The 13,732-nt window shown below is 45.8% G+C and overlaps 1 protein-coding gene across 4 annotated transcripts in view; it reads right to left on the reverse strand.

Moving 5' to 3' along the window:
* The window catches only part of MATN2 (matrilin 2), a 181,357-nt gene that overhangs the window by 112,526 nt on the left and 55,099 nt on the right, over positions 1-13,732 (reverse strand). For all 4 annotated transcript variants that reach the window (XM_074386823.1, XM_074386822.1, XM_039464420.2 and 1 more), the window contains exon 3: positions 5,352-5,921. In XM_074386823.1, coding sequence (XP_074242924.1) covers positions 5,352-5,921 — 570 coding nt within the window. The remainder of the gene's footprint in view (positions 1-5,351; positions 5,922-13,732) is intronic.

The following is a 13,732-nucleotide window of genomic DNA, read 5'->3' on the forward strand; positions in this document are numbered from 1 at the left end:
AATTATTCAGGTATGGTGGTGCACACCTGTAGTCTAAGCTGGGATGAAACTTTGAGGCAGTAGTAAGCTATGATCATGCCACTGCACTCTAGCTTGAGTGACAGAGCAAGACCCTGTCTCAAAAAAACAAAAAAAAACAACAAAAAAAAAAAAACAAGCTCCAGAGCTTATAGGTATGTGACCTTGGACAAGTTATTTAACCTCTGGTTCTCAATTTCCTCTTCCATGAAATGGGAATTATAACAGCATCTACCGGATAGGTTTGTTGCATGAATAAAGTGAGTTAACATATGCTAATAGCCTCCAACAACACATGCATACATTAATATCAAGAAATGTTAGTGATTATTAGTATCACCTTCTCTTTAAAGCTCTCCTGGGACCCTCAGGCAGACCCTGACAATTTCCAGTTCTGTAAAATAGGGATAATAGAGCCGGGTATAATGACAGGTAGTCCCAGCTACTTGGGAGGCTGATGTTGGGAGGGTTGCTTGAGCCCAGGAGTTTGAGGCCAGCCTGGACAACATAGTGAGACACCATCTCTTATAAAGAAAAAGAGGATAATGACAGTACCTGCCTCAAAGGGCTATTTTAAGTATTAAATGGAATACATATTTAAAAGTACCTAGCACCAGGCATGGTGGCTCATACCTGTAATCCCAGCTCTTAGGGAGGCAGAGGTGGGAAGATAGCTTGAGCCCAGGAGTTTGAGACCTACCTGGGCAATATAGCGAAACCCCATTCTCCACAAAAAGGAAAAAAATTAAAAATACACACACACAAAAGGCGTAAAAGTGCCTAGCACAGGACAACATTAGCTATTGTTGGAGAATAGTTTGTGAAAGGAAAATAAAATCTCAGGGTCCCGATTCACTATGCCAAAAGAAAAAAAAAAAATAAGCTAAAAGCTGAGTAATGCAAGAAACCGCCTTCGCTTTTGTTCCTAAGCAGATAGCTACAGATAAAAAGTCAAATATTTCCACAGGTAGCTCCTCTGTGTTCACCTTACCTTACACAAGTGTTGATTTACTGAGCACTGGAGGAATATAGAACTGACTGTCCCTACATGCCCCTTTTCTCTTGCAGCAGGTGGATTCAGGAATATGACCATGCCCTCCCTGTCTCCCTTTTAGATACTGAAGCCCTCAAAAATCATCTGTGGAAAAAGGCATAGACTACAGATTGTTTCTGTGATTTTGTCTTCCTTTTTTACAGGCATGTCCTTAATCTTGGCAAAATAAAATTTTTTTTTTTTTTTGTGACGGAGTTTCGCTCTTGTTACCCAAGCTGGAGTGCAATGGTGCGATCTCGGCTCACCGCAACCTCCGCCTCCTGGGTTCAGGCAATTCTCCTGCCTCAGCCTCCTGAGTAGCTGGGATTACAGGCATGTGCCACCATGCCCAGCTAATTCTTTGTATTTTTAGTAGGAGAGACGGGGTTTCACCATGTTGACCAGGATGGTCTTGATCTCTTGACCTCGTGATCCACCCGCCTCGGCCTCACAAAGTGCTGGGATTACAGGCGTGAGCCACCGCGCCTGGCGGCAAAATAAACTTTTAAATTGACTAAGACTTGTCTCAGATACTTTACAAGTTCAATGAACGTTTAAGGGGCACATGAGACTTCCCAAACCTCAGAGATGTCATCTGCAACTTGGAAGATGTTCACCATTGTTGTCTGATCGTTTGAGTGCAGATCAAAACTGAGGCCATCTGCCTCGCCCAAGGCTCCTCAGGGCATTTGTTCATAATAATACATAATAGGCCGGGCGCGGTGGCTCACGCCTGTAATCCCAGCACTTTGGGAGGCCGAGGCGGGTGGATCACGAGGTCGAGAGATCGAGACCATCCTGGTCAACATGGTGAAACCCCATCTCTACTAAAAATACAAAAAATTAGCTGGGCATGGTGGAGCGTGCCTGTAATCCCAGCTACTCAGGAGGCTGAGGCAGGAGAATTGCCTGAACCCAGGAGGCGGAGGTTGCGGTGAGCCAAGATCGCGCCATTGCACTCCAGCCTGGGTAACAAGAGCGAAACTCCGTCTCAAAAAAAAAATAATAATAATAACAATAATAATAATACATAATAGTGCACGCTGACTTTACAACACCTGTTCACTCATCTACTTTCAGCATATAAAATCCCCACTTAATAGATGAGGCAATTGAGGCTCAGAGAGCACAAAGAATTTGCTCAAGATTGCACAGCTGGAATCAGCTCCTCTTTCCCCTGCGAAGGCTCCCTTCAGAGTTTCACGTATTTCAAGTGAATGCCAAAGGCAGGCTTATCTGGCTAGGCTGGACTGTGGAGGTAGCCGTCAGAAAATGATTTACCTTAAAAGAGAAATTTTTAATTCTTGACATGCAGAGGAGTGAAATGAGCAAGAGATTTGGAATTAGCATGCGACTATCTGTGGACTATTTGTTTCTGGGTGATTCACTTAGCAAGTTTCCTAAACTGTAAAAAGAGAGTGACAGGAGCGTGGGGCCCATCTCCCAGGGCTTTCTGCGATAACATAAGGGAAAGTGCTTCAGAAATGTTAGTTACTGTGGCCCTAATGTGCAGTTGATAAAGAGGCCCTGGGGCCTCTTCAACCGTTCAAAATAGCTGCTTAGTCTGCTGAGCAAAGCCTGGCGGTGCAGTGCAGTGAGAGAGAGCAGCCCTGTCTCCCACAGAGTGGGTGGGGGTTCTCACAAGGGATTCATTTCTCAGGCCACAGGAACAAACGAGATAACACTGATGCTTACTTAGAACTTCCGGATGATAACGAAGAAGATGAAGCGGGGGAACATCCAAACCTTCTTTGCATTTTTTGCTGCCTTGCCATAAAGCCCACAGAGGCGATTTTTCCATGGATCCCCCACAGGAGAGGGGGCAGTCCCGTTGTGTAGCTCCTCAGTCTTATCATATTATCTTTCCATTTTCTTTTTTTTTTTTTTTTTTTTTTTTTTTTTTTTTTTTTTTTGAGACAGAGTTTTGCTCTTGTTACCCAGGCTGGAGTGCAATGGCGCGATCTCGGCTCACCGCAACCTCCACCTCCTGGGTTCAGGCAATTCTCCTGCCTCAGCCTCCTGAGTAGCTGGGATTACAGGCACGTGCCACCATGCCCAGCTAATTTTTTGTATTTTTAGTAGAGACGGGGTTTCACTATGTTGACCGGGATGGTCTCGATCTCTTGACCTCGTGATCCACCCGCCTCGGCCTCCCAAAGTGCTGGGATTACAGGCTTGAGCCACCGCGCTCGGCTTCATTTTCTGATAAATCCAGAATGCTTATAAAAAGAACTCCTACCCCTCCATTAAAATTTTCCAACACAAATGAATAAACTGTTACGGAACCGATTTCCATTTTAATATTTCCAGGAAAAGGGAAACATAAATTCTGCAGAAGTCATTTAGTCATAAACCTTAAAAATGTTTGCAGTGTGTTCTGCTGATTGAAGTGTTCCAGCTGACTTAGGCCACACCACGCCACAACAACACGGCCTCTGCAGCGCCAGGGAAATGGCACGTCTGAGCACTTTCCAAGTGACATTGCAAGGAAAAAGGGTCTTTTTCCTTCATGGCATTGATTTCTTAAGTAAATCTTTTGATTCTGGAGTCATGAACAAATGGAATCTCTGCTGTTTGAGATTAGTTCTCAGCAGGGGATTTTGTTTAATACACATCAGAAGCACATTGTTCTTCCCCAGGACCTTTATCTTTAAGGTCTAGTGTATGTCACATTCTGAGAGTCCCCTCCTGGGTGCCCCTTCCTGGGGAGTTCTTGTGGAGTCTGGCTCTAAAGCTCATTCTCCACTCTGATCTAGGAAAAGATATCTCACAAATAGATATTTACCTATAGACCATTTACAAAGAGAGATTTCCCTTTATTTCCCCGTCAAAGATTCATGGTAGCTGGAGAAGACAGGGACCACTGGGAATGGACAAGTCAGGGTGGGACACTGTTTACCAAATCAGGATGCGAGTTTCCTGGATTGGGCCGCTGGGCCCCTGCCCTCCTGGAGGAGGAAGGAACGAAAAAGCAGCCACAGAAGCAGGAAACCAGGAGAATGAGGCTGACCTGCTGAGAGCGCTGGGGACAGGAGCCAGAAGTAGAAATAACTGGAAAGTGCATGGGAAGGAAGAGAGGGAGAAGCTGTGTGGAAAAGACAGTTAGGAAGCAAAAGAGAGAAGAAAGCTTCCAGCATAGAAGAATGCAGCTCAGGGGCTCCGAAAGGCATCTTCCTGCAGAAAGACTTGGCAGGGTAAAGAGCGGCCCCTATAACCTTAACAGGTGGGAGCTGCCAGGAGCACACCTTGGTCCTCTGTATACGTTGGACCTCTTTGTCAGCTGAGAAAACATCCTCTGCTAGCACCACCATGGGACATGCCTCAGTATTCCACACCATCCAAGGAGAGGTTATGTTACTTTTTCTCCCCTTCCATTCCTATCCCTATCCCAACTCATGAATTCCGGCTTAGGGAATTCCAGGGCAGCTCAACGTGCTGGAGAAAAACTTTGTCTATCTACTCTCCTCGTTCTGTGGTTTGGGCTTACATGTCCCTTCCCCAAAGCAATCTCCCTGAGCTCCCAGGCCTAGGTCAGGTCCTGGGGTTGCACACTCTGTCATGTCCTGAATTCTTCCTCCATTACACTGTTACAACTAAAGCTACTTATTTGTGTAATTAGGTATTTAATGTATGTCTCAGCTGGGTGCTCATGCCTATAGTCCCAGCACTTTGGGAGGTTGAGGCAGGAAGACTACTTGAGGCCAGGAGTTTCAGATCAGCCTGGGCAACATGGCAAAACTTTGTCTCCATAAACAATTTTAAAATAGCCAGGCACGGTGGCTCACGCCTGTAATCCCAGCACTTGGGAGGCTGGGACAAGTGGATCACAAGGTCAGGAGATTGAGATCATCTGGCTAACATGGTGAAACCCCATCTCTATTAAAAATACAAAAAATGAGCCAGGCATGGTGGCACATGCCTGTCCCAGCTACTTGGGAGGCGGAGGCAGGAGAATCCCTTGAACCCAGGAGGCAGAGGTTGCAGTGAGCCGAGATTGCGCCACTGTATTTCAGCCTGCGTGACAGAGCGAGATCCCAGCTCAAAAATAAATAAATAATAAGCCAGGCATGGTGGTGCACACCTGTAGTCCCAGTTACTCGTGAGCTAAGGCAAGAGGATCATCTAAACCCAGGAGTATGAGGTTAGAGTGAGTTGTGACCATGTCATTGCACTTGGCCTTTGTTGAAAACTCATTACCAGCACAGCACCTGATATACATAGTAACACAGAATGAACACTTGAAGATGATTGAATGAATTCTAATGATTCCTCTAGAAGAGTGACAGAGGAGCAGACTTACTGCACAGCTTCTTCTGGAACACGGAGGTCAGCGTCTCGATCTGGCTGAAATTGGCCACTAGGAAGACATGGTCCTCGTGGGGCTCACTCCCAATGGCCTTCAATGTGTTGAAGTCTACCTGGCCCACACCAATGGCAAAGATTAGGATGCCCGTGTTCCGTGCCTTAGCTGCCACCTCGGCCACGGAGTCCTGAGGTCTCCCATCCGTCACGATCATTATGACCCGAGGCACATTCTCCCTCAGGGGCCGGGCCCCCTCTGCTTCTGAGAACGCGATGTTCAGGGCATACTGGATGGCCAGCCCCGTCATGGTGCCTGTGGACAGATGTCGCATCCTCTTGACAGCGCGCTCCACCTCGGACTTCCTCTTGAAGGTCTTGAGGGAGAACTCATTCTTGACAGTGCTGCCATATTGGAGCAGACCCACTCGGGTGACATCCGGACCAATGTCCAAGAATTGCAAGATGTCCATGATGAACTCCTTGACCTTTGCGTAGTCATGGGTATTGACACTGCGGGAGCTGTCAATGATGAAAACCAGGTCTGCCCGCTTGTTCTCACAGGAGCTTTCTGGGGAAAGAGGAGAAGTCAAACACATTAGAAGAGAGGCTGGGCACAGTGGCTCATACCTGTAATCCCAGCACTTTGGGAGGCTGAGGTGGTAGATCACCTGAAGTGAGGAGTTCAAGACCAGCCTGGTCAACATGGTAAAATACAAAAATTAGGCTGGGCGCAGTGGCTCACACCTGTAATCCCAGCACTTTGGGAGGCCGAGGTGGGTGGATAATGAGGTCAGGAGATTGAGACCATCCTGGCTAACATGGTGAAACCCTGTCTTTACTGAAAATGCAAAAATTTAGCCAGGCATGGTGGCACACACCTGCAGTCTCAGCTACTCAGGAGGCTGAGGCAGAAGAATCGATTGAACCTGGGAGGCAGAGGTTGCAGTGAGCCAAGATTGTGCCACTGCACTTCAGGCTGGTTACAGAACAAGATTCTGTCTCAAAAAACAATACAAAAAGTAGCTGGATGTGGTGGTGCATACCTGTAATCCAGCTACTTGGGAGGCCGAGGCAAAAGAATCACTTGAACCTGGGAGGCGGAGGTAGCAATGAGCTGAGATTGCTCCACTGCACTCCAGCCTGGCGACAGAGGGAGACTCTGTCCCAAATAAATAAACGGTGCCAATGCGGCTTATTTAGGTAGTCAAACACCTGATCAGGGTCAAAATTATTATTATTTTTTTTAACCACATGGCACATAAGCTTGGCTGGGCATTACAAAGAATATAACAGAAGCTAAGGACAGGGTCCAAAGTCAAGGAGCTTCTAGTCTACCTGGGGAGACTTAACTAATAAAACCATGAAAGAATAACTGGCATGAAAACTGTGTGGTCCCGACAATAGCTGATAAGAGAATAGGGATATGAACGGGCTGCAGTCAAGGCGATGAAACATGAGCTGACCTTAACGATGTATGGTGTTGGATTAGAGAGAATGAACACATGGAGCGGAAGACATGAACCAAAGCCCAAGATGGAATCAATATGGCAGGTAAGAGAGTAAGTGAGGAGAACACTAGGCATTGCAGGCAGAAATTAGTTGGAGAGAGAGCCTGAAGCCAGCTAAAAAAAGACCATTAGGCCGGGTGCAGTGGCTCATGCCTGTAATCCCAGCATTCTGGGAGGTTGAGGCGGGTGGATCGCATGAGATCAGCGGTTCAAGACCCAGCTTGCCAACATAGTGAAACCCTATCTCTACTAAAAATACAAAAAATTAGCTGGGCAAGGTGGCAGGTGCCTATAATCTCAGCTACTTGGGTGGCTGAGGCAAAAGAATCACTTGAACCTGGGAGGCAGAGGTTGCAATGAGCTGAGATCATGCCATTGCACTCCAGCCTGGGCAATAAGAGCAAAACTCTATCTCAAAAAAAAAAAAAAAAAAAAAAAAAAAAAAAAACCTTTACATTCAGACTGAGAAATTTGTACATGATGCCACCAGTGAGGGGCATCATATTAGGTAACTTACCTCTCCCATAGGGAAGTTACCTAATGAAAAGTCAACAGAGTTTGGCAGTGGTTTGCAAGACAGATGGGCTACACAATTTCTGGACTAGTCTGGTCGAGAGGGGGAACTCACATCTAATCCTAGGAGACAGTAATAGAAATGGAGAAAAGAGGACCCAAGAAATATTTCAACAAAGGACACCGTTAAACTGGAAAACGGCAAATGTTAAATCTTTCCCTTACCACAATGACTACCATACTTACGCCTTAAGCATCTAAGCAAGAAGGCTGTAAAAGGTTTGAGTTCATAGACAAAACTCATCCCTTTCGTGTTTCTTTTTTTTTTTTTTTTCTTTTTTTGAGACAGAGTTTCGCTCTTGTTACCCAGGCTGGAGTGCGATGGCGCGATCTCGGCTCACCGCAACCTCCGCCTCCTGGGTTCAAGCAATTCTCCTGCCTCAGCCTCCTGAGTAGCTGGGATTACAGGCACGCACCACCACGCCCAGCTAATTTTTTTTTTTTTGTATTTTTAGTAGAGACGGGGTTTCACCATGTTGACCGGGATGGTCTCGATCTCTTGACCTCGTGATCCACCCACCTCGGCCTCCCAAAGTGCTGGGATTACAGGCTTGAGCCACCGCGCCCGGCCCTTTCGTGTTTCTAGCAAGAGGATGATATCAGATGAGACGAGAGGCCTCCTGGCTCAGTGGGTGGAGGTTGGGCTTTCCTGTGGAGTTTCTCAGCTATTCTGAGCTACTGCCTTTCACCAGGGTGAGCCTCCCCTTCCCCCCGACCCCCCGACCCCCGCCTTCACTGTTCTCTCTCCCCTTCCCGGACTTTGCAGCTGAATCAGGATTTGAAAGGGATTAGAAAAGGGTTCCCAAATGCTTGTCCTAAATCCCAATCACCACAGCTGCAAGAAAGAGACAGAAAGCCAAAAATGAAACAGTGAAGCCAGTCATAAAAACGAAGTGGGAAAGGACTGTGAGGTCATCCTGTCCAGGCCAGCTCGCCAGGCGGTGACTCGTCCCTGAGTGCCTGCACACACACCTCATCCTTGCCGCCTCAAAAGTCCAATGATTTTAGGGGAGGAGGCACCCCCAAACACCAGTAGCCTGGCTGGAAACCAACCTTGTGCCATACCCATGAATAACCCTGGGGGCTGGGTGAGTCCTGGGTGCGTGTCTCAAAACGGAGGCTCCAGAAACTGCCTTTGAGGGCTTAGCGATAAAATCTATATGAAACCTAACATTTGCAGGATGTTTTAACATCTTTTTTTCAGGAGCACTTTGTCATTTGATTTTCAGAGCAAGTTTTTGAGAAAGGAGCTAGGAGCATCATACCCACTGCATAGATGAAAACATGGGAGCACTGGGAGTTTGAAAACTTTCATAATTTAGAAAAAGAAAAAATTAGGCCAGGCACAGTGGCTCATGCCTATAATCCCAGCACTTTGGGAGGCCAAGGCAGGCGGCTCATGAGGTCAGGAGATGGAGACCATGCAGACTAACTCGGTGAAACCTCATCTCTACTAAAAATACAAAAAAAAAAAAAAAAAGAAGAAGAAATTAGCCGGACATGGTGGCACATGCCTGTAGTCCCAGCTACTTGGGAGGCTGAGGCAGGAGAATCGCTTGAACTCGGGAGGTGGGAGTTGCAGTGAGCCGAGATTGCACCATTGCATTCCAGACTGGGCGACAGAGCAAGACTCAGTCTCAAAAAAAGAAAGAAAAAAGAAAAAATATATAGAGGTGCCACCAATATCCACCTCATTGGGTAGCTGTGAGAACTTATGGAAATGATGTAATGAAAGAGCCAGCAAGTGGGAACCCCTGACATTGCTGGCTGCATGCACAGCCTCTCCCTGCCCACCCCTCCGTCAGCCCTCAACCCATGTCCAGCCCTAGGCCAGTTTAGGGGCAGGGCTACAGCTGTGGCTGTGTGGTTGGTGCTGCACACAGGCACCTGCCCAAGGAGGCAAGAACTGAAATGAGCCCCAGGGGCTGAACCTACCCAAAGAGGCACCATAAGGGGGTGCTTTTCTAATTTTCCTGAAGGCTCCTACAGTTTAGCACATAGTCCTGGGTTGGGGCAGCGGATGATGGATCTGCAGATCCCAAGAAGGAGGAAAAGAGGGAGGATTCCAGGACCAGCCAGGCCCCTATGCAGGAGCCGCCCCGCCCCGCCCTCATGTGTGAAGTTACGCAGGGAGAATGTCACCCAATAATCTTTACCAGCTGAGGAGAAGAGGGGCCAGGCTTAGACCCTGCCATGGAGGAGGATATTAATTAAGGCACCTTTGAAGGGAGGAAAATTCACACAAGACTCGCACTCTGAGAATTCTCTTCCTTTGGAGATCTTTGGAAGTAGGAGACCCTCCTTGAATTGGTCCTTTTATTATGGGTCTTAGTCATGGGCAAGCATCACAATCAATTTAAAGGGAAGCCTGGAAGTTCCATGGAGAATTGTGTGCTAAATTGGATTCTTTCCCTTGTAATCAAATGGGTAGTTTCCACCACATTTGCACATTTACAAAAACACCACAAAGGTTCAAAATGTTGTTGGAGGTTCCAAGAAAGCAGTAATTCTAAGTTGAAAACACCAAGTCCTGGCAGCCCAAGTGACTGAATTTTCTTTGAAATGTCTCCTTGGGTCCCTTGAGGGCTCAGAACCACAGTCTCATAGTTTGTCCCTGGAAGGGATAGTTCAGTGGTTCTCACTGGAGGGTACATCTCATCTCTCTAGAGGACTTGTTAGGAACCAAGACCAGGGCACAACTCCAGAGCTTCTGATTCAGTGGGTTTCCCTTTTTAACAAGTTCCCTGGTGAAGTCAATGTTACTGGTCTAGGGACACACACAAGTCCAAGAAACAGAGAGATCTCTGGAGAAAAGAAGTTTTATAAAGTCTTGTCCTCACTATTCATGGGAATTCCCCAAGGTTAGGGAACTAGTCTCATTTATCTTTGTAGGTATGCAGTTGGAAACACAGAAAGTCTTCAGTCAACATCTGTAGAATTAAATAGAACTCTGGTAGAAGCAAGTCTTCAGGTGAAAGACTGAATCAGAGCAGTTAGTTCAAGAAGATGATGACAAGCACGAAGCCAAAAAGTTCTAGAAGGTGTGGTCCTTCTAATGGACTCAGAGACTCTAGCACCCAAATCTTTGCCATTTAATGAGGGAGCATAACCATTTTTGGAGTTTGATTCATGGAATTCTAGACGAGTAGAATCTTAAAGGTGGAGGGGTCCCAACAGAGTCCATGTCACCCACTTTATAGAAAGGAAAACTGAGGCTCAGAGAGTTGATTATCTCTGCAAGGCCCTCATGGCTCCCCATGGTTAGACCTGATGCCCATTCCATCATCTCATGGCAGGTACCCTTAGGAAATTATCAATACAGCCAGCACTATGATAAGAGCTTTGCAAATACCTGGGAATACACTAAAACATTTGCTATGAAAAGCCTCACGGCTTCTCTACATGGGAACTGTTGAGAGATGTTTCCAGAAAACGAACTTCCTTTGTGTGTGTTCTTCTTATGCTGACAATTGGTTCTGATAAAAGACATCCTTGTCTCCTTGGCCTGGCAGAAGAACAGACAATGCCTCTCATGACAGGATTTTCAGCCACAGTTGGAAGAGAGTTTATGGGGCCATAATGAAACGCCATCCCTCTGACCATAAAGTGATGATCTGGACTCTGTTAACAGCTCTTCTGGTATGTCAGCTTGACTCCAAAGTCCATGTATTGGGCAAATGAGTGTCTTTTATCCTTCCAGAGAAAGGGAACTGAGCCAGGGCAATTTCAAGCAGCATTCCTACTTCAGCAGAATGACAAGGTACATTTTTATTTCCTCCTCTCAAGATTGCAGGCTTGTCACTAATCAGCCTCTCCCCCATTCTGGCTAAATTCAATCACAACCACGTAGCCATACTGTAAATATTTGGTGCCATCTGCCTAAGGAAGTTAGGACACATTTGGAGAAGGAATGGATATGAATTTTACCTTCCATGACAGGAGTAAAATCATTTCATCTGGAGACTAAAGGGGGCTCTGAAATCCTAAGTGAAACAGTGTTAGAGTCCTCTGACCCCATGCAAGCCCGGCCTGTGTCCAGATGATCTTAAGCCTCTCCTTAACCTGTTTGACCCTCAGTCTCTTCTGCAAAATAGGGATAATAATACCTTACAATACTGTTGTGAGACTCAAGAGAAAATAATCATAATTTATAGCTAATATTTATTGAGTACTTAATTAGCACCAGGCCTTGTTTGAATGCTTTACAGGTGTCGGCTTGTTTACTCTTCATACACACCTTAGAAAGTAGGTGTCATTACGGTTCTTCTTTAACAGGTGAGGACAGTGAGTCTAGAGAGCTTAGAAAACTTGCTTGAGTTCTCCTACCTAGTGTCAAAGCGAACTAAATACGGCCTGAGAAGGACTCTGTACTTCTATATTTGAATCCTTGTGGAAAAGCTGCAACCAAGTTTAGTAAGTGGACAAGATTAAAAGCCTAACTTAGGAGTATCACCTGTAACAATAGCTGAGTTTTGGCCAATCCAGCAGTCATACTTCTACCACTCATACACTGCTGAGGGTTCAAACTGTGTTCAATTAAGGCAAATGCCAGCCTCTAAGCAATCCAGCCGTTCTGTGCCTCACTTTTGATTTCTGTATGTCATTTCCCGTTTTTTGTCTATAAATCTTCCACCACGTGGCTATACTGGAGTCTCTGGGAATCTGCTGTGATTCTGGGGGCTGCCCGATTCCCAAATCATTCATTGCTCAATTATACTCCTTTAAATTTAATTTGGTTGAATTTTCTTTTTTTTTCTTTTTTGTCACTAGGAAGTAGAGGAGCTGGGATCTGAACCCACTGTGATGGCTCCGTAGTCTGCACTCTTAACCACCAAGCTATACTCAAGATGAGTATAAAAGGATTTTGTGCTTTTAGGTCTGCCATTTCCAGAATACTCAAGACACACCAGGACTACGCTAGCTCTCTGGGGTTAGTTCTTTCCTTGCCTGGATTCAGGGCCTAAGAGCTATGGTCCAAACTTGCCTAACTCCTGCCAAGTAAAAAAAAAAAAAAAAAAAAAACCAATAATATGATAAAAACAGATGCTTGCCTCCCTGGATAGCTACAGCAGTCCAGTAAATCAAGCCGCTGGCGGTTCCCATTCTTACTCCTCGATAAGCACTTATGGAGAGCTCAGTAGGAGCAAGGGCCCCGGAGGAGAATGAAGGACGGGACAGGTGTGACAGAAAGAAAAAGGTCACTGATCTTTGAGGGGCTGTTGGGAATAGACAGACTACAGTCTGGACATTAGGCAAATACCCAGGAAAATGGATTTCAGAAAATGTGACGCTCCATATCAATTCCCAGCAAAGTTCCCATGAGCAGATGGTTTGTGGGCACTTAACAAGAGAACTGTGAAAAATGTAATGATACAAGTGAAAAAAAATACTAACAGTTTCTAGGACAGTGGAAGAGTGAAGGGATTAGGGAACTAGAGTATGATTTTCAGGCAGCATTAAGGCCTACCTACTAGAAGGCTGTTATTATGAAATTTGCATGAGACCAATCCACGTGGCTTTATGTTTTGCTGTAGCCATGTTCAGCTGCACAGATATGGGGGAAAGGCTGGCAAAAGTTGGGTTTAACCAGGGTTATCATGTAGCCAAGAGAGAATGATGAATCAGGAAATGGGCAAAGGTAGTCGACAGTGACTACAGTGATTCCCTACGGAATTTAATCTGGGGAAGTAGGGTACAGAGGAATTGAGGTGAAGGACGGTGAAAAGATAGTAGGATCAATGAACTGAAAAGTCCAGATGAGGTCACAGAATTGCTGGCGTTGGAATACTAGTAGGGTGAGCTGGGAAAGATAGGAGGTTTAAATTGAATTTATGGCAGGATTAAAGTTACTGTAATTACAGGGTCACGATAAGAGAATAGGGTGGTTGAGATCTAGCCTGGAACAGTACCTCATGCTTGTAATCCCAGTGTTTTGGGAGGCCAAAGTGGGTGGATCACTTGAGGTTAGGAGTTTGAAACCAGCCTGGCAAACATGGTGAAACCCATCTCTGCTAAAAATACAAAAATTAGCCAGGTGTGGTGGCAGGCAACTGGTATCCCAACTTGGGAGGCTGAGGCAGGATAATGGCTTAAACCCGGCAGGCTAGATGTAGAAGTGAGCCAAGATCGTGCCACTGCACTCCCATCTGGGAAACAGAGAGCGGCTCTGTCTTAAAAATAAAATAAAATAAAATTTAAAAAATAACAACAAAAAAAAACAAGAGCGAGAGAGAAGTGAATGGTCTGGTGGAAGACAAGAATATTAGAGAAAAGAATCTCAAAACGATTAAAGGATGAT

The sequence above is a fragment of the Saimiri boliviensis genome, chromosome 15, assembly GCF_048565385.1.
Source record: "Saimiri boliviensis isolate mSaiBol1 chromosome 15, mSaiBol1.pri, whole genome shotgun sequence".
In the NCBI taxonomy this organism is placed as follows: domain Eukaryota; kingdom Metazoa; phylum Chordata; class Mammalia; order Primates; family Cebidae; genus Saimiri; species Saimiri boliviensis.